This window comes from Stegodyphus dumicola, chromosome 10 (assembly GCF_044657685.1).
Source record: "Stegodyphus dumicola isolate Sdum_Otavi_A_Nest chromosome 10, ASM4465768v1".
NCBI lineage: Eukaryota > Metazoa > Arthropoda > Arachnida > Araneae > Eresidae > Stegodyphus > Stegodyphus dumicola.
This window is the reverse complement of record NC_140777.1, coordinates 95,796,399-95,818,823: the sequence shown is the minus strand read 5'-3', so window position 1 is coordinate 95,818,823 and position 22,425 is coordinate 95,796,399. Positions and strand designations below refer to the sequence as shown.

General features: G+C 33.3%; 1 protein-coding gene across 2 annotated transcripts in view; it reads left to right on the top strand.

The window, feature by feature from the left end:
* omd (integrator complex subunit 5 omd) overlaps positions 1–22,425 on the top strand; it is a 54,838-nt gene that overhangs the window by 10,676 nt on the left and 21,737 nt on the right. Inside the window, exons 2-3 of one of the 2 annotated variants that reach the window (XM_085825281.1) lie at positions 139–299; positions 14,048–14,966. In XM_085825281.1, the coding sequence (XP_085681407.1) occupies positions 14,054–14,966 (913 nt within the window). In that variant the 5' untranslated portion in view covers positions 139–299; positions 14,048–14,053. The remainder of the gene's footprint in view (positions 1–138; positions 300–14,047; positions 14,967–22,425) is intronic. The other variant, XM_035355113.2, reaches the window with a different exon arrangement.

Here is a 22,425-nt window from a genome sequence, read left to right as displayed (position 1 = left end):
AAACAACTTACATTGAAAGAAATGTTTAATAAAGTAAACAAATAAATATTAAGCTTTTTCTTTTTGCAAATTTTGATACCCTTTAGATCATAATTGTTCTTTATTTCATAAATTACGGTTTCATATTTTTAATTTTAGAATTTCTGCATGCCATCTTACGAGATTTAAACTGATGATCTATAATCCGGAAAAATCGATAATCCGGAATCGCCGAAGTCCCGACGAGTCCGGATTAACGACTTTTGACTGTACCATCTTTTTCCATTCTTGCCAATTTTCTCTTTAATGGATTTAATAAGGTAAGTGGAATTTTCCTACAGGGCTCTATTTTACCAACAGCTCCTAGTTTAAATTTAATGTTATAGGTATGCCCAGTTAAATTCCCAGTTTTTTTAAATAAATCTTGATATTCTTTAAAGGATTCTGGTAACTTTTCATTAAAATCAGAATTTACTGTACAAATTCTTTGTATTAGGTTTAATTTTTGCCATGTAGGGTAAACTTAAAATAGCTGGAACAGTTCTATCACATGCTTCTACTTGAAATTCTACTTCATCCCTGTCCCTTTTCGATGTTTCACATAATAATTTGCATTTTCCGATGACTACATCAATTGTAGTACCATTGTAATTATTTAAATTGACTTTTGATTTAGTCAAACATTTATCTCTTAAATTTAATTGTTTAAATTTAGGCAATGGTAACACATTACACTGAGCACCAGTATCCAACTTAACAAATAAATATTTAGATATGTTTACTTTTAGTCTTCCAAACCATTGAGTTCTATTTTTAGAAAATGGATTTGTATCTTCTACTAACCCTAAAATATATTCATTACCATTATAATGCAACTCATGCTCTAAATTATTCTACACAACATTAACACTTATTTAAGTCCACATTTAAGAAAAGTGATTTTTCTTTTTACAGTACAAGCAAATCTTATTATAAGCAGAATAATTGTATAACTTATAAAAAATTCCACATTTTCTACATGGTTTTGGATTATTGTATGTATTTCCTTGATAGTTTGAAGATGATTTAGTATTTTGTTGCTTTTGTTTTACATGATATTTTTTCTTACAAGGCAGACTTTTTCCTCTAAAAGTGGAATTTTATTCTGTTTAATCACTTTAATTTTATTTTCTTCAGTTAAAGTTTTCAGCTGAAGTTCTGGTAATTCAGAAGCTTTATTCATTTTAATACATTTCTCCAATTTTAACTGATCTTCCGTTAATAACCTATCTTTTAAGATTTTTATTTAGATTTCTCCTTACTATTCTGTCTTTAATTAGACTATCTTTTATTTCTGAAATTCCACAGTTACTACTCTTTTGAAAAATCATTAAACAATTCACCTACATGTTGTGTTCGATAGAAAAATCTATGTCTAGCAACACTCGTTTGCTTTCGGTATGCAAAAATTTTCGAGAGCTTCAGTTACTTTGTCAACATCCTTCTTATCTTCTTCACTTAAATTAAAAGTATTAAACTTTTCAAGGGCTTTTTCACCAATAATATGCAATAAAATAGCTGCTTTAATTTCAGTTAATTTAGTAATACCATCAGATGCTAGCATATAAATTTGGAATTTTTGTTTCCATTTCTTCCAATTATTGCTTAAATTACCTTCGAAATTTGGATTACTTGGTGGCTTTAATCCATCCTTATTTAATTAAAAAATGGTTTATATATATGTATTTAGACTTTAAATGGTTTATATATATGTATTTTAGCCATTTCAAATAAAAATAAGCAACACACTTACCACTTATCATTTTATATGTTAGATAAGTTTTGATTTTCATTGTAAACAGCATCCCATCGTGATTTAGTTTAGAGTGTCTTTACCATTATTCACAAATGATGCTGCATGGTTGTTTAAAAAAAGGTTTTCTTTTTTAATCTACCCCTGTCTGCCCCATGTATCATTTTATATGTTGGATAATTGCTCAGTGATAACTACGAGTGATGCAGACAAACATTATTTTATTCTACATTGCTACTCTAAGACTGCTATCACACATCAATTTGTTTCAGAAGAATAACTGTTTGGAACAATTTGCTGCTTTGTCAGAACAGGCAGTCATCGTAGATCACTTTGGGGTTAATACAGGGAAAACTAGTTCCTCATTACAAAAGGGCTCATACATAGCATTCAATGCTGATAGCTGATTTGATTGAAAATGAACAACTTGCAATTTTTTTGGAAAGGAAGGAAAAAGTTGCACGTCTTTCTTTCAATATTAAACCAGGCAGAAAAATTGTCTGAAACAATTGTTCGTGTGAAATAAACGCTGTGTGATATGGGCCTAATAATCTGTGTTACAGTTATGATTAATAACAGTTACATATATAACAATCAGCAGTCAAGCAGTAAAACGACTGAAGCCCTGGTAGTTTGGTCCGCACTCGTCGGGACTTCGGCGATTCAGGATTTTGGGTTTTTCCAGATATTATACCATCAATTTAAATCTGGTAAGATGGCATGCAGATATTATACAATTAAAAATATCAGATCGTAATTTATGAAATAAAGAACAGTTATGATCTAAAGTGTATCAAAATTTACAAAAAAAAAAAAAAAAAAAAAAAAAAAGCTTAATATTTATTTCTTTACTTTATTAAACATTTCTTTCAATGTAAGTTGTTTAAGTGGCTTCCACAAAAAATTCAAAAAGTTCCTTTTTCTTTCTTCTGATGTCATATACAGTTGACTTTCCAATGCCATACTCGTCACATAAGTTTGAGACGAATATGCCATTATCCATTTTTTGCAGCAATTTCACTTTTTGTTTAATGGACATCGAAACATGGTTTCGCTTTGTAGATCCTTTGGCAGCTCCAGAATTGGAAACTCTTTTCAACATAATCGAAAGATCAAGCTTAGCTTTTATAAAATTGTCGTAATAATAACAGTCTGCAAAAAATAATAAGCTGGGTCAAATTAAAAGATTAGGGAGCAGCGCAGTCCGCTACATTAACTGAAATGCCTTAGAATCAGTAAAGATAATTTTAGCCTAGCTTAATAGCGTCCGTTATACATTAATGGCTGTGTATTCACAAGATTGGCGACGAAAGCTAAGTTGTTTAGCTAAATTTTGTCTTGCTCCTATTGCATACTGAATTAAGCCTGAATTGTATTAGTTTAGTTATTTACTATACCTACATTTATTTCTTGCACGTGCTTAAAACTAATCTGAGTCCTGAATAAATAAACTCCCTTGTATACTTAACGCTTTATCTAGGGCCGGCGCTAAATACTTCATGGTGTAGTCTCTACGGGTTATAAATTCTGCTACAAAGTGCCTTCCTAAGTTCTAAATTTTCACCACACCTAAATTTTGAATCCCAGTGCTTTTCTTAAATAAAAATAAATAAATTAAAAAAAAAAAAAAAAAAACCTTCTCATTCCTTAATTTTGCTGTTTGGTGCTTCCTCAAATTCCAAAAATTTCGTCTTCCCTAAATTCTGCTGTCCGGTGCCGACATATTCTGCTGCCGTTTCTGGGTTTATGGTGAATAACATATCAGTTATTATTAATTAAAATAGCACTAAATGTAATCTTTTGACCTACCAATATATAAAAAAAGTTTAGACACCACTGCATGGCTTATTACCAAAGCTGCCATGTATTGATAAACTTGCAGTGATGAAAGCAAAAATGTCAGTGAGAGCCACAACTAGATTTTCCAGCTTTATTCTTATCTTTTGCACCATGTGATATAAGCAAGACAAAATTTAGCAGAACCAGGGCTGTGGAGTCGGTAAGGAAAATGACCGATTCCGACTCCCTCATATATATGTAAGCATATACACATGGGTTACAGTGTATTTTTTTAATATAAAAGAAGTAGTAGATGCTACAGAAAAAAATTTATACTGTATCAAATCATTTATATTAATTAGCATTTGTTATAAAATAGAAAAACTGGCATTAGTAATTTCTAAGAAACAGTATAGCTTTAGCAAGATCTTCTTTGTTAGAGGATCATAGATCCGATTTGATAAACTCCAGAGCTGATAAGAGTCTTCCCACATTGACTTGATAGAAGGAAGAGCTGTTACTGTTATAACTACTTCTTTTAACTTTTCAGTATAGATTTTTATAAGTTCTAAAAGAGGTGTCTTCCAAGAGCAATCATATTTCTCTATTTTTTCAAAGGCCATGTTGAAATCATATTTGTATTTTTTCATTTTTATATATAAAGGCTCTTGGTTCATTATTTTCATTTGCTTTGCCGTAATCTTTTCAATATTATCAAAATATTTCTTAAAATCTAATTCATCACCGGAAGACGATGATAGAGACTCAATTGCAATGTCTGCAGTTTGACTGTCCTGATTTGAATACTCCAGTTGTTCAGAGAATAATTTTATTCTTAAAGAAAGTTTATAGATGGCTTTCTTTGCCTTAATAATTTGTTTGTCATCCAACAAAATTTGGTGTTTGGGATCTACATATATTGAACCCAACAAGATCTCATTGTATAGCAAACTAGTTTCTCTTTTCTTCATTGAAGAAATGATTCCTTCTGCAATAATCTCTCCAAATTCAGAAAGAACAAACATCACATTCTTCCATTTTTGCCTTGTGTTAATTCTTCAGATTGTAGCTTTTTTGTGGCTATATACAGTGTAGAAAGAAAAGTTTTGAATTTTGCATTCACGGTGAAACATTAGGGTTATCTACATCTTTTAAAAAGTTTCTTAATCCTGGCAACCTCTATATCATCAAATATGTACTTCCACATCCCATTGCTTGATCAATAATTCTTCCTTTTTCTTATTGCTTCCTAAGAATGGCACCATCATTTATATCCAGACAATATCTCTAAATGTACCACCTGCATCCAGCAATAATTAATCATCATCTACTTAATCAATTACTGCCAGACAATCTTATCTTAAATTAATTATTTTAATCTTAAATAAATTAATTGAAGCTCTATGTCACATCAATCCCTACAACAGTTCATAAGTTTTATTTTTCAGCAACAGTCATCAAGCTTGCATTTCTTTCTACAGAATCCAACCTTAACTAACAGCCAGTTAACTCTTACACAAAAATAATCCCTTTAAATTTTACCATTAAACTTCTCCTCTCCTTTGCTTTGCTTACCATTACAATAGCCCTCCAATGCTACTCCCCCCCCTCACCTACTCCTTGCACTTCGAAAAAGTTCTCCAGTTTTTTTCGCAGTTAAGCGACGTAGGGTTGCCTGCGGGCGGTCGGAGTGCTAACTCCCCAACCCACCTATCCCTGCGCTTCTCTCCTCTGCCATTTTTGGCCACCTCTTCAGCCATCTTTGGTCGTCAGACCGGCTCCCTTCCCCCGCTCATCCCAAGGCATTAGCGAATCTGCTGCTTTTCAGAGTAGCCATGACATAACCTTTCCCGGGGCCGGAGGCAAGTTCCTCTCACCCCATTTTCTTTCAACTGTTTCGATTGCATTCACGCATTGCGTGCAGGAATCGCCTCTATTCTTCTTCTATCTTTCTTATCGCTTGAGGTCTTTGACCCTTTCCTAAGCGAAATTGAAAGATGAAGGAATTTTTCGTCCCTTGAGTGGACCTCTCACTCACTTCTGGTATTTAAACCTTTAATGGTTTTGTTCTTTTACTTTAGCTATGCTCACTCTTAATTAATCAATTTATTTTCTTAGCGAAGTTGTGGAGCTTATTGCATTTATTTGCAAAGGTACTCCGGAAGCAAAACGCCTTGGGCCTTGGGCCTAAGAATGGCATCAATTTTGGGAGTTCTTGTTGCTATTACTGCTTACCTAAATTTATCAATGAGATCTGTAACTAAATGAGTCAGTTTAATCAATAATGGCAAATATCACATCCTCCTCCCTTATATTTATTTATTAATATGTCACTAAAACAGAAAATAACTATTTATTAATGTATGTAGTCAAAAAATAAAAATAATAACTCAATTTGTCATAGAAGTTTTTTTCAAATCACTTTAATTTCATTTCAAATTCAATCTGTCCAACAAAAACTGCAGTCGGAGTCGACATAATTTTGGTGACTCCAGCTCCAACACCTTTTACCCAAAAATCTGCCTAACTCCAATTCCGACTCCATGACTCTAACTCCACAGTACTGGAAGAATAACTCATTTTTAGTTGCCAGACTCATGCTTTATCACCAGTATATAGCGGACGCTAAGTAAACATGAAGCTAAGCTAATACAGTACAAAGTTCGTAATCTGGATGTTCATTATCCGGAATGATCTATAATCTGGACGTCAAAGCCACAAACTTTTTTTTTTCTTTTTGTATGCTTTAAGCATGTGCGTTGGGAGGATGTGTCTCCAGGTACATTAAAAAATGCTTGGCATAATTTATGGCCAGCTACCTATTTCATGGTGAGGACGATGAAGATGATAGCCGTGAATTTGAAAGTTTTCGGATATTGCAAACTAAAGGTGAAATTTTCTAGTTATTGGATTTTGTAAATAAATGTGAAGAAGTGGTAATAAATGAAGATGATATAGCCGTAGTTTTTCATTGTGGCGACAATGCCCCAATCATCAATCAATTAACGGACGGCGAAATCTGTAGTATTGTTCGCGATCCAGAAAATACCGCTTTTGATAGTGAAGAAAGTGACAGATTATTGAAAACGAAAATATTTCAATTGACAAGTTACTCGGTATTCTCGACACAGCAATTACAGGACTTGAACTGTGGAACTTTGTAACTGAACAAGAAATGATATCTGTTTATAGAATTAAAGAGAAAATATTAGCCCAAAAACGAAGCAACTTACATTGAAAGAAATGTTTAATAAAGTAAACAAATAAATATTAAGCTTTTTTTTTTTTTTTTTTTTTTTTTTTTTTTTGTTTTTTGTAAATTTTGATACCCTTTAGGTCATAATTGCTCTTTATTTCATAAATTACGGTTTCATATTTTTAATTGTATAATTTCTGCGTGCCATCTTACCAGATTTAAATTGATGATCTATAATCCGTAAAAACCTCTAATCCAGATTACAGATTTTGTACTGTACAAAGTACTGCTAGAAATCTGTAGTATGGTTCTAAATGCAGAACATTTTGCAACTGATAGTGAAGAATGTGATGAAGAGGTTGCTGAGAGTGGAAAAAGTTTTCAGTAGACAATTTAGTAGAAATTCTCAACTCAGAAATTACAGAATTTGAACAATGAAATTTTGAAACTGAACGGGAAATTATGTGAAGTAACGTCATTAAAATATTACATTAACTTACACTGAAAAAAATTTAATAAAGCACAGAAATAAATATAGAGTTTTTTTTTTTTTTATTTTATTTTGTTTTCCATAAAATCATAAATGGCTAAAAATATATTTACGAATGCCCTTTTTCAATTTTTGGCAGTACATGGATACTGAGTTTGTGTAATTCTTCGACTTGTTATTTTGGCTTTGTGTAGCAGCGATTTTTGCGCCAAAAATAGCCACTACACAAAGTCAAAAGAAAAAGTCAAAGAATTTCATAAACTCAGTATCCATGTACACATCAACCTATTTTCACTTAAAAAAAAAAAAAAAAAAATCAGGGAATTGTACAAACTTAGCATTGCGCACTCCCTTGACTTTGCCCATGTACACATCAATCTATTTTCACTTAAAATGTCAAAGGAGCAGTCAACAAAAAATATATAATCTCAATATACTACATTTTAAATCAAACAATATAAAAAGTGAATTCATCTTAGCACTGCACAAAGGAAATATCCACTTACCTTATTTAGAAATTTCCCTGTCTTCAGGCAAGCAAAATTCCTTAACAGCTACCAAAAACTTCCTAAAATTATCTGAACCAGAATCTGTATACTGGCATCACTACATAAATTCCCGAAATTAAGAGTCAAAAATATCCTCCAAAGTTTCCTACAAACAGGAAACTTAAATGGCTTCTATTTAAACATTAATTTACACACCAGTCAGTTAATGCTCATTTCCCCTTTCGTTACAAATCGTACAGAAACTTCAAATTAATCTGACCACATTCAGCCATTTTACCATCTAAACCACAAAACAGCAACGTACTTCCTAACCAACGCACACCACAAGCCCTTGCTAGTCTTTTCCTATCATTCAAATTCACTGCAATTATGCAACCAATTGTGTCATAATAGGGTTTCCATAACATTCAGCCCACCAGTGGCCAAGCGGTAAAGATGCTGAACACTGGTAGTTTGGTCTGGGGTTCGAATCCGGCGAATGGGCTGACTGCATGGGCGTTTTCGTGGTTTCCCCATGTGTGACATGTATATGAGCCAGTTTCCCTTAGAAAATCTTCCACGAAGGCACCCCTCCCTTTAGGCAGATAGCCCTCGTGTGCTTTGCCATGATTAAATAATCCAATCAAATCCATAACATTCAACTACTCAGGTTACTATAAATGAAGCAACTTCGTGATAATACAAGGGGCACCCTTAAATCTACTCTAACCAACTCTAGTAACAAATACTTTCACTATTTACAAGTAACTAAATAAAAGTTATATACATAAATCATCTAGAATAATTAATGTACAATAATTTTGGGTACCCTAAGAATAAGAAGCACTAATTACTATGGCCATAGTATGGGGCTAATCTGTCATAATGAACGACGTTAGGTTTCGAATTGGGGTACTTACGGATCCATATCACAACGTCATTCAGTCTGTTGAGGACTGTATAGGGACCCTTCCAATGCGACTCCAATTTGGGAGAAACACCCTTACGGCATCTCTGATTCCATATCAGTTCCAATTTTTGTTGTTATTTGCTGAGCAGAAAAAATACTGTTTTTCATTTCAAACACGGTTACATCTTCCTTTGCAGAGTGCATTTTGTTATGTTTGAAGTCCAGTGTAAAGTCGTACTTCCGCAAAACGTCGTCCAAGATTTTAGTGAGAAAGTTAAGTGCTAGTAGGTCTCATTTCTGAAGTTAATAGAGATGTCAATTTAGCCTTCAGTTGGAATCTTATCACCTGTCACCGTTTGTGAAGTCGCACAGGGTGGAATCCAGTGCAACGTTTCTTTCAATTCCCGAGCTACATTTGCTCCTGTATCTATGATCATCTTACAAGGATACTTATTCGTGTATCCTTCGACGAACAATCAGTTATCTCCGCCACTCATTGAAGAGATCTAAAGAACTTTCAGAGGGGCTGCATCTCTGCCTGGCAACCTCTGCCCCATGAGATTACCGCATTTTAGTTTCCCTTGTTTTGTTTCGTGGGAGTTTTTTCCTAGTCTTGATTCACATGACAGTTCTTGCGGAGATGTCCTTTCAACCCACAGTTCCAGCACTTTATTGTTTTCTTTCCAGTATTGCTTTTATTCAGCCTTCTTAACGCTTCCCAAATCTCTTTTAATTCTTCTCTCAGTTTTGCGATACCAAAATTTGATCTTCTATTTGAGCCACACTAATAGAATGGTGATCTTTTCAAGTCGCTTGTTGAGCTGCCTCAAACTTTATGACGTAGACCAGGGCTTCTTAAACTTTTTTCAGCCGTGACCACTTTTTATAACTGACATTTTTTTCGCGACCCCTGGACCCCACAATATTTACACAAATTTTGTGGGATCCCATAAGCATTGCGCAAATCTGACACACACATGAGTGAAACCGCCCATTTTTTCACTTGTTCTGTAATATACTATTGAAGCTTTAAGTCATTAACTTTAATTTCTAATTTGAAGACATAGAACAATGTGAAAATTTTAAAGAAGTAACAGATGAAATGACAGCGTCACATGCAAAGCAAGTAAAATGAACATTTATTTTTATCAGAGTAAAATTAACACTCTTTTGCAAAAAAATCGAAACACCATGAAGTGGTTGCTTTTGATGAAACTGAATATGTGTATAGCTCATACACATACTCAGTTTCAACAAAAATGACTTTTTTCGCAAAAGAGTGTATAAAAAGAATGCGTCCTTTGTATGTATTATCTTATCTTTATCTATTTTCAGATACATTGTGTAAAACTATTTGGTAATTGTAAATTTATTATAATAAGTGAAAGAAATATCAAAACTGCTAAACATTTTAGCTACCCCCCTCCCTCCGTGCTGCAGGTCTTGCGATTTCGAACGCAAGTCTAAGAAACCTTGGCATAGACCAAGGCGGATTTTAGGTCATTCAAATCTGCCAATCGGAGAGCCTTCTGAATGTCTGCATCGATGAAATGCATCGGGGCCAGATTTTCGTTGATATCAGGTGGGCAGTGCATTGATGCACCAAACTGTTAATGTCAGTCACCAATTCTAGAGTCTTTCTGTGGTTTCTCTGTTGTCGAGTTTTCAACTGCAGGAAGCTACAGTCCTTTGTGCACATTTTCCCAAATCTCAGTTCCAGCACATTAGAGAAGGCATTGAAGTTTGAAATCTGGTCTTCGGAGAGGACCCCTAAGATGTCTGCAGCATCTCCTCGGAGTGACGCAGCCAACTGCAAAACCTTCATGTGGGAGTCCCACTTGTTATTTTCCGCCACGATGGAAAACTGGGTCTTATATACACTCCATGATGATTTTCCATCGTATGTGCTTGGTTTGATAACCGTATGAGAGTGTGCTGGGGGAACCTTGAAATCTTCAGCTTCGTTCTTGGGTTCAGTCTGGTTTTCTTTCGAAACATCTACTTCTTCCTGGGAATTTCTCAATTTTTCTTCAAATCTTTCTCCCACAGCTGCTATTTTTGCTACAGTTTCCTCTCTAAGCTCCATGATATCGCTTTTAATCTTATTTTGTTCCGCTTCCATCTGTTCAAATTTCTTTTGCAGCTTTTTTTGTCTAGCTTTTATTTCTTCTTGACCTGATTTTATTTCGCTCTGTAACTTCTTTTGTCCTGCCTTGATCTCTTCCTATCCAGCTTGCATTTCTTCCTGTTTGGCTTTCACCTCTTTCTGTCCGGATTTCATCTTTTCTCATACAGCTTCATCTCTTCTTGTCTGGCTTTTATCTTGGCTAAAAAGTCCATCAAAGCCTACCTTTCCTCCGCCATGACTTTCTCCTGCAAGCGGGTCACTGGCATTCACTCTCAAATCCCACTTCTGACACAAGTTGTTGCATTTTTTACGGGTTTGTGGATTTGGAGTGATTGACGGCAACACTTGATGAAGAATGAAAACACAGTTTATCTGATATTACTCAGGACAGCTCCAAAAACACGTTTACAGTCATCAGAAAACTACGACAAGCATGCTGAAACAGTTAGCGACACAACCTTCAGGCTGTCCGGCTGTAACGGTGAAAACAGCTTCACAGCAAAGCACCAGAGTAGAGCTCTGGACTCATTTCACTGGACTAAAGAGTATTTCAACATATTATCTACCCCATTTTCTCTGGAAATATGTAAATTACCTTCAAATCTTAAATGGGAATGCATTGAACTGCAAAGTGACATTCAACTGAAAGAAAAATTTGAAAATGTTTCTTTACTGGAGTTTTATAAAGATTACCTATCCCATCATAAATATCCTAATTTTCACAATCATGCTTTATTAATGTCTTCAGCTTTTGGCAGTACCTATATTTGTGAACAATTATTTTCAAGAATGAAGGATACAAAAAACAAAAATAGGACAAGGATCACTGATAAGCATCTTGAAAATGCATTAAGAATTGCAATTTCATCTATTGAACCCGATATCAGTTTGCTTGTTCAACAAAAGAAATTTCATCCATCTCATTAATTTGAATTTTTTCCAGCTATATGAAATCCAAACTGAATGAAATGAAGCTTTTACAAATTAATAATAAATATGTACCTATACATATTTAAATCAAATTAAAATTCAGTAATAAAAAGAAGTTAATTAATTTTAACAAAACAGCATAGCAGTAATTTTTATTTCAATTTGTTAAAAAAAAAATTGTATGTGTGGCCCCACAAATTTTTTTTCTTTGCAATGTGGCCCTCAAACGATCGTAGTTTAGACACCCATGCTTTAGATCATAAATCACAATTTCATATTTTTAATTTTATAATTTCTACGTGCTATCTTACTAGATTTAAACTGATGATCTAATATCCAGAAAAATCTGGAATTGCTGAAGTCCTGACGAGTCCAGATCTCAGACTTTGTACTGTGTTTTGTAAATTGTTTCAACTTTTAAATCAATAAAATCAATCTTTACTGACATTATTTTCTTGTTGATTTTTAAAATTTTCAAATAGGTTATGTACATTGCTTGCTTAGTTGATAAATTCATTTCAAAGGAATATTCTTATTTATATGAACAATTTAACTATTTTCTCACTTCATGAAGGCTTTTTTTTTTTTTTTTTTCCAAAACTGTGCATTTCTTGTTCACTCCATTTTTAATTCTATCCTTTATTGCGATCTTTTATTACTGTCTTTAAAATAATAATAATTATTATTTTTGATGTGTGTTATCTGTTTTTGACTTTTTTAGCTTCCTCCTAAGCTTTTATAATCATTATTTTAAAACTTAAAATTTGAACGTTGCAATCTTCTTTTTTCGTGATGGAATTTTCATCAATATTATTTTGTTTACTAGGCATTATGATGAAATATCAGTAAGATTACATACATATAAGATTGCCAACAAAATACTAACATGCCAGTATGGAAGAGAATTAGAAATAGGCAGTTCTTAACAGCAGCTAATAGGTTTTGTTTAATGACTTCTTGCTTGGGCTTAATGCTACTTACCAAAGCAAACAAATAATGAAAAATAAATGTCAGCAAATGATTTACAGCACATTCTGTCGGCACAGCAAATTTTAACTGTCACACTGAGTTGTGCATACAATAACAACATATGTATGTATATCCTGTTGGCAAACTTAAGTTAGAGGATTTTTAATCATAGTTTTGGGCCATCATAAAAGCAAATCTTCGGGAGTTAAGGACTGCTTCTATTACTAAAATTAATGTAAAGATGGCATGTATTTACACTATGTTTGATCCTTATTACATTCTCACTATTTTGAAAATGACGCTGTTAGGCATCATATGAATGATTATTTTGTACTGAGGTTTGCAACATGTCACATCAGAAACTTCATTTATTAATTAAATGATGGTAATTTTAAATTGCTCAGGTAGTTAAACAATACACTGTTTTAGTTTAAAAGGTAAATTAAATGTATTATGAAACGTAAAATAACAATACGTCTGAGAATTGACACTTTGCCTTGCAGCATAAACAATAAACAGTCTTATGCATCATGGAATGGCTTAGTTCATCAAGCCATTGCATGATTCCTAAGACTTGTCAAGCTTGGTGAATGCTAAATATCCTGATAGTGTAATGTAATGGGCAGAAACTGAGCTGTGGTCAAAAATTATGTATATAAAGAAGGAAAGCTTCTATAGACATAATATAAACCAGTGACTACTGTGCCACTATATTGCAGAGGAACAAATTCTCATTGCCAAATCACCAGGTGTACAGATTCAAAGAACGTATAGGATTCCTTTTTTGGCAAAACATTTTGCAATAATTTAAACTTGGATTTTTGTAGATTTTGTTACTCAAAATAAATAATCCATTAATTAATTTACTTGTGCTGATCACTGATTTGATTTACGTTGATATGGTAGGGGGAAAATGATGTCATAGAACTTTGAATTCTTGATATATGTGACCTTGACCTTCGTCACCAGCTCATTTTGTTTATGCGTAAAATGATATTAAGGCTGGATGAATAGCCCCCATTTCTCTCTGGTCTGAGGGAGCCACGCCTGTTTTGCTGAAGCTTTCATTCTTAACATGCATATTCTTTGCTATGGCTGTTTCTAACATCAGTTCAAAAATATTTCTAATTGTTTAGCTGTAATTTTTCTTTCAATAGTTCTTGTATGATGTACTATAATTAGTCAACAGATATTGCAAAAAAAACGTTCTTCATTTCAAATACGATTTCGATAAATTTATTATATATAATGAGTGCATATGATGAGAAATATATGTTTTTAGTAATTAGGTGAGCAAGCTATGAATAAGGAATAATGTGTACGAGTTGCAACAAATGCCATTTGCATTGCTTGACTAATTAAGATGTATTATTTTTCTTCTATCAGGTTAGAATGGTTCCTGAGAGTGCAAATGAGAAAACAGATAGCTTTCCAAAACCTGAAGTTGTATTGCAGCAGTTACAGGTATTTTTGAATGGAGCTACTAGAATTGCTAAGGTACGAAATGCTGAAGTTGCACAAGCAGCAATATGTTTGCTTAAATCTACAGAAGCTGCTCGAGATGCTGCTTTAGAACATGCATACAATCTGTTTGATGAGTCTGTTAATAACTTTCTCAAGCTCGAAATTGAAGATAGAACTTCAGATAGTGCTTGTTCCAATGATGCTATCGTTCAAGAAGTTCATAAAGTTCTTTCTGAATATGTGGACAAAGAACCTGAAACATGGGCTCCTGTGATTTCAACATGGTCTCTTGATCTTTTAGGTTATCTTAGTAGCAAGTATGCAGATCGTAGAGGTGTACTGCATTCTAGTCTTCCAGAAGTATTGCAACTATGGATGTCGTGTCCCCCAACTAGAACGCTTATTGACTTGACAACACAATGCCTTTCAACACTGGTTAGTAGTAATCCTGATACATGCATAGATGCTTTAATTGAAACGTCTGTGCGACATTCGCCTCATTTTGACTGGGTTGTTGCACATATTGGTTCATGTTTTCCAAATACTGTAATCACTCGAGTATTGGCTTGTGGAATGAAAGACTTTATGCATCAAGATGTGACAGATGAGGCTCAAATAAGTGCAAATAAAAACCCTAAAATAGCATCTGTTGTTGGAATTCTAGGCCATCTTGCAACTCATCATGATAGTGATACCCGATCTGCTATAAGAAATTTATTTAACGAGAGTTTCTCTGACAATGCATCTCGAGAACAATTAGCTGCAGGTCCTTTTTTACTTCATTTAGCTGCAATGTCTGACACATTGTCACATGTCATTTCCTCCGAATTTGTAAAAGTAGGTTAGTATTTCTTTTAAATATATGTTCTTTTTAATTTACTGATATGTGTGTTGAAACATTTTTGGTTACTTATGCATGTAACAATCAACTGAAAGTTTATTATTACATGATATTCCAAAATCTATTTAGCATTCAAGAAGTTGCTTCCCAGCTTTTAGAGCAGTCAAGATAGCCTTTGTTTCTGAAGATTTTTGTTTTCTGTACCTTACAAAGCAGCAGATTTTGCATTTGTATGGTATTTTCTGAATATCTGTATTCCACAAAAAGTCTTGAACTCATTGGCAAGCTTGGAAAGCCTTTGCAAACTCATTGCAGAATAATTTTCTTGCCAAGCTAATGTTCAAATGGTAGCAGGTATTTTCAAACTGGTGGGCCTGTAAAAATTCCATGCAGAAGCACTCAATCAATGAATCAAATTGAAAAAGAAACAAGACATATCAATAATAAAAGAGAAACTTTTTTTATTGATGTTTCAAGAAAACTTTTTCAAAAAATCTCTTTTGCTGTTCTCCCCATGTACACAGTGTATTGTCAATTGAAATTTTTTTGTTTTCAATAACCTCTGTTACTTTCTTCGCTATCGGAAGCGAATTATAATGACAAGGAATTTGATTTAAATCATAGCAAAGATGTAGTACATCGAGATGAAGTACTACATTTAATAAGGAATTAGAAGCCAAATAAAATAAAAACATGTGTCCTGAAGATAAGGATAGTGCTGACAGATCAACTTCCAATTAATTGCGCGGCGCCGCGGTGTTAAAGATAAACAAAGTTTAGATAAACAAAGGATATGCCTTTATCCATTTTTTGTAGCAATTCCACTTTTTGTTTAATGAACTTCGAAACATACTTTCGCTTTGTAGATCATTTACACATTAATAAATATATATCAGAAATTCTATTTGACATAATCGAAAGTTCAAGCTTACTTTTATAAAATTGCTCTAACAGTCTGCAAAAAATAATAAGCTAGATCCAATTCGAAGATTAAGGAACAACGCAATCTGCAACATTAACTGAAATAGATAATTAAATAATTTTAGCTTAGCTTATACCGTCCGTTATACATTAAACGTGCACTCGTAAATGTATTTTGCGCACAAGCATATTCTCTGCCGTAAAGGCCTTACGCACATGCGTTGCTAGCTTTGAGGTCCGGATTATAGATCATTCTGGATTATGGGTGTCCGAATTAACGACTTTTGACTATACCTAGGTTGCAACATAAATACTTTCAGCAACATCATGTGTTGCCAAATAACTATTTTGGCAACATACTTCTTTGCCTAAATACTTTTTTACAAAATATTTTTTTCATATACAGTACAAAGTCTGTAATCCAGACATCTATTATCCAGAATGATCTTTAATCCGGATCTCAAAGCCAAAAACTTGCGCATGCGTGTAAAGCGTTCATGCATGCGCGTTTGATGCATGCATACACGTAACGCATTTACTTATGTGGGCATAGAAAGTGACAGAGAGGTTATTGAAAATGAAAAAATTTCGATTGACAAGTTGGTCAGTATTCTCGACACAGCAATTATGGATTTGAATAGTGGAACTTTGTAACTTAACAAGAAATTATGTCTATTTATAGAATTAAAGAGAAAGTATTAGCACAAAAAACGAAGCAACTTAAACAACTTACATTGAAAGAAATGTTTAATAAGGTAAACAAATAAATATTAAGCTTTTTTTTTTTTTTTTTTTTTTTTTTTTTTTTTTTTTTTTTTTTTGTAAATTTTGATACCCTTTAGATCCTAATAGCTCTTTATTTCATGAATTATGGTTTCATATTTTTAATTGTATAATTTCTGCATGCCATCTTACCAGATTTAAATTGATCATCTGTAATCCGGAAAAACCCCTAATCCAGAATCACCCGACGAGTCCGGATTACGGACTTTGTACTGTAGTATACGAGAGGTATGTTAAAAAGGAAAACAAACTTCTGCTATATCATCTTTATTGCTTATTGTACAACACTTTAAGTGCTGTTTTGAAAATTGTGCACTCGACTGGCAATACACCATTCCCATCATTTCTTGAAAGCCACTGGGATGCATTTCTAGGACAGCATACAGGTCTCTTTTTGCATTGTCCTGAATCTCCTCTATGGTTTGAAAATGATGTCCTTTCAAAATGGCTTTTGATTTGTGAAGCTGGGGCTTGGTCTGAAGAATACAATGGATGAGGCACAACTGGAGTGTGATGTTTCGCTAGATAGCACCAGGCAAAGAGCAACACGCTAGCTGGCATGAAACATGCACTAGAATTCCTTGGTAGGCTTTCTTATTTACAATATGACTATGTGGTAGCAATTCTGGATGGACAATATCTTTGCAATAAAAAAATACAACCAACATTACCTTGATCTTTGACTGACTCATGAATGCTTTTTTTTTTTTTTTTGGACAAGGAGACTCTTTGCCTACCCACTGAAATGACTACAACTTTGCTTTAATATGACAGCAAACTCACATCTTCTTGCTTGTTTTGATATTTCTTAAAATGTTTTCATTGCCATTAATAGTGGCAAGCAGTTCCTGACTGATTTCAAAATGAGTCTGTTGATTGTCAGTCAGTGAATACACCACAAATTTTGCACTAATGCAATGCATCTCAATTTTGTTACTCAAAATGTGATGGTATGATCCTATGCTGATGCCCACTTTGTCAGCAACTTTGACGTGGAAGGTTGCTTAGGTTTGGAATCGTCATCAACCAACATTCTGCCATGATTGAAATGCTTAAACTACTTATAGTACTGTGTGTGACTCGTACACTGCTCCCCATAAACTTCACTAAGCAACTGAAATGCCTGTGTCAAATTTCACTAACACAAACACATGTTATTCTTCAAGGTTTTTCATTATTATTTTGACACTAATCTGATGAATGGCTTGTACGTGTCCCATTTCAGCAGCTTTAGCTTGCCAATTACCAGTAGTAGCTAAATGTGACAAATAGCAGTTTGTTGTTTAAACTTGCTACTACATGCTGCAGTGCATTCCCTTTGCCGGTTGGTATGCTATTTGAAAAATTCGGTTTCTTTTTTAAAACACCTTGTACGTTTTCAAGACTTTGGCAGGAATTCAAATAATTGGAAGGTGTTGTTTATATTTAAATGTATTTGCTATTTTTTATTGTATTTATAATGCTTTTCAAAAAAGTAATTAAAATTTTTCATTTACTAGCCACTTGCATGGCCAACTTATCATCTAGCATGCATTTGGTCTATGCATGCTAAAGGTTGTCTGCTCATGTGGCTACTTTTAAAAAAAGGTTTTAGAAGATCACATAATTGATATTTTATTTGTCATTTTGTTTGTTTGTTTATTTTGTTTTAAAAGAGGACAAAATGTTTATTATATAGCTTGTGAAAATTTTAAAGCTTTAAAATGGATTTTTTGAGTTGCAATTTTAAAATCTTTAAAAAGAATGTTCTTAAATCTGAACTCGAATCTGTTAATGTGGTGCCATTTAATAGCAGATATAAACATTGGTACAAATTCTAACTAAGTGATGACAATCCTAAGAATACATACAGCTTCATTAAAAAATGAACTGAAAATGAAAAGTATGCATTATATAGTATCATATAATATGATGCATACTGTTATTACAAGTATCATGTAATACAGTGGTTCTCAAACTTTTTTAAGTCACAGCACCTTTTTTGAAATAAAATTTTCCAGGCCACCCTACCCTAAGTAAAATCAAAAGTAAGATAAAAATAAATAACATGCATATATCCAACATGAAATACATGTGTTTATATTATTTAAAATTTTTTAATACTTTGAATATTAAACTAATAATTAATGTGATGAATGATCCTGCAAATCATTGTGCATAATCTCAAATAGTGGAATTAAAATGGATGCAGCTACCTTCATTTCCTTTTCCATGTTGATTTTTGCTCTATACTTGTTTTTTATTGAAGTGACTGCTGAAAACCCAACATCATATTTGTGCAAATATCATAAGGAATTGAAATCCAAAATTCTGTCAATTCTGCGTTGCCAAATTATGCTTTGAAACTGTTGTCACAAGATAATCAATAAGATTCCGCTCTTCCGCAGAAGTCAATTCAAATGGAGCACTAGTATTAAATGGATCTTGAATCCTTTCAAACCTATCAAAATTTTTATTTTAAGAGTATTTCTCAAACCAGCTAATTAGCTGTGATAAGTGCCCTTCAAACATGATTTTTGTATCTTGAAAATGATCAAGTTCATTTGACATCAAAAATTGTTATAATATTAAAAAAGTCTTTGCCTGCATCATCATTCAGTTTTCCTTTCCATAGTTTGAGTTGTTTTTATAAAAGCTGATATTTTTTCTCTTGACTTCAAAAGTTGTATGTTTTCCCCTGTAGAGAGAGACTAGGGAATTAACCTTTTAAAAAGTGCTGCATAAATATGCCAATCTTTCGCACCTTTGTATCCTTTCTCTTTAAGAAAGGGTGGGAAGAAGAAGGGTTCAAAATCTATTCATGTGAAGTTGATGGCTCAAACAAGACTCGTAAGGTCTTAGAAATGTCCTGAGATACTAATCAAAGCAGTGTGAGCATAGGCACAACTAGTTTGATAGAATTTCTTTAAAAAAAAAAAAAATTAAACAATTCATCTTAAAAATTGTAGGGAAGATACTTGTCTACTTTAGGGTAATAACTTTATTCACTGTTAGACTAAAATTCTTACTACAAGAACTTTGGGTTCGAAAATTGATATGGGATGATAAAGTATGTACAGATATCACTCAAGAGTGGACAAATTGTTGTTGTGAGTGTCCACACCTAAACAAGATTACTGTTTCTAGACATGTGTTGAATCCCGAAGCTGATTCTGTAGAGATACATTGCTTCTCACATACCAGTTAGAGGGCATACAGTACTGTGGTTTATGTAAGAGACTTCATAATCAAGAAAAAAATTCTGTGAGTTTCATTGCATTGAAATGTCATTTGCATCCGTATAAAAAGCTATGTTACCTCGTTTTGAGTTACCTGAAGCATTACTGCCAGATCATCTAGGTTCTGAGGTGAAAAAAATGTTTGATCAAAAGAAACCCTCAATAGTATGCTGTTGGACAGATGCTAAAATTGTGTTTCCTGGATTAAGGGTACCAGCATCTGCTAAAATTGTTAACAATATTTGAAACAATATTAACAATAACAATATAACAATGTTGTTAACAATATTAGAAAGTTAACACAGCTGAGAGACTGGTTCTATTGTCCAAAGAAAGATAATCCAGCAGATATTCTGTCCTGTGATGTTCGAACTGATGTTCTTGTGAACAGTTCCATTTTGTGATTTTCTAACACGTCTCAAGATTCCACAACAGGCCTTGCCAATGGAGCTTGTTGAGGAAGTTTGTCCAAACAAGCTTAAAAAGGACAACGAACAGCATAACAATTCTGACTTAAGTGCATGTAGTGAACTAAACTTTTTAATAATATTCTTAATTTGTCTGTTGATTATTCTAAATTAATATTAATTTGTATTTAAGTTTCATTTTCAGATTTATCCATATCAATTGTAAGAATCCCATAATTGTAAGTACTATCTTTAAAATGGACAAAAACAGCTGAGGTCGGGATTTTATTCGAGGCCTTCCAAAAAATGAGTTCAGAGAGGAAATAAAACAACTAAAAAGGGGTTGTAGAGTTATTAGGTTGTTTTGAAGTGGGTGAGGTGAAAAATTTTCAAAGCCCTTACTGCAACTTGAACTATGGACTTCTCCAATGCTCACTGAGTATGCTTCCAGTTATACTACGAAGGCATGAAGGCATGCAGAAAGGAGGGAGACAATAACTTATAGGGTAAGTCTGTTCATTCCAAAAGTAAACTAGTGTCCCCGAATGTCCTTCTTGATAACATGGGACTAATTAGAGTGGTGGACAATTGTCTTATTCGATTCTTTCAAAAGCCAGACATTTAGACTTCGTAACAGTCCAAACTAGCCAATCTAGTATTGCAAGCTTGAAGTGTTTCTTCTCAAGAAATGGAAAATGTGCTAGAATATTGAGTGATAATTCTAAAATTTTTATTGGAACTGATGTAGAGTTAAAAAAATTGCAAAAATTGATTGAGTGTCCAAATGAGAATGTAGTGAATTTTTGTACTAATGAAGGAATTTCATTCTGCTCGGGTAACAAAATTTCAGCAGAATTTGGGAAGCCAGTGTTAAATCATGTAAGTCATTTGAAAAGAATTGTTGTTATATACTGTTTAACTTTGGAAGAATTCTTAACTGTTCTAACAGAAGAACTCTCAGTCCGGTTTCAGCCAACTACAGCCACAGATCAGTTTTTAGATAGACCTCTCACAACTCTAACTGAACTAGATTTATCTAATGTACGTGAAAACAGACTTTCTAAATAGCAAAGAATTACTAAGTACACACAGCAAATCTGGAAATGAGATTATTTTAAAAATTTACCAGAACGTTACAAGTGGAAACTTTTAAAAGAAGACAAGCAACTAGAAGCTTTTGTTGGAACTCATGGTAGGAATAACAGGGTAAAGAATAGTAATTGTATGACTGCCTAATCAAAATTTGGTAAAATGAAATGGTTGAGATATTTATCTCCTTCTTGTAGAATGATTTTGTATATCTCTACTGTAAACACTTGTTTCTAAAATTTGAGTAGTTGTTAGCTGGTAATTGCTGAAAATTTTTGCTGTAATAATTTAAGTGTATCTTCTTCAGTGTTATAATGTCGTATTATTAATATTTTATTGTAGTGCAGTTATATTCACATTCTTTGTAATAATAGTTTTGAAACTGTTAATTTTAACAGTTGGAAGTATAAGGAAATAATAGGAGAATACAGTCACCAGTTTTATCTTAGTTAGAGGAGAACTTTGCTGAGCAAGCAAGTTAGTTGCAAGTGTCACTGAATTCTGAATGAAAAAACTGTTTTTTTTTATTATTATTATTATTATTATTATTATTTCTGATACATATCATTTGAGTTTTATTATGGTATTTGCATCGAACATGTGCCAATGATTTGATAACTCATCATGTGATATTCTTTTACTTTCTTTTTGTGTATGTAATTGTAATTGAACATTGAGAATAGGGCCAGTTGAATATTGAGAATAGGGCCTGAGTGCCACTATGGTGAAAGTAAACCTATTCAACCAAAATTCAAGAGTAATTATATTATTTCTATGATGTTTATGAGTGTATTTATTGACAGAATTTATTCAATAAAGAGTCCATAGTGCCTTTGGGGATTTGCTTCGAATAAGTGCCTGTAATCCTCCATAACAGCCAGACATGGAGCTGCATCAGTGCAGACACCAACACACTTAGTCCGGTTCAAATTATTTTCAGATATTAATGTATCAAGAATCTCGAACAGGTCCTGAGCCTTGGCTTCAGCAGTGATGTTTTGACAAAACAGAAGGGCGTCTTTAATATTATTACAGTACAAA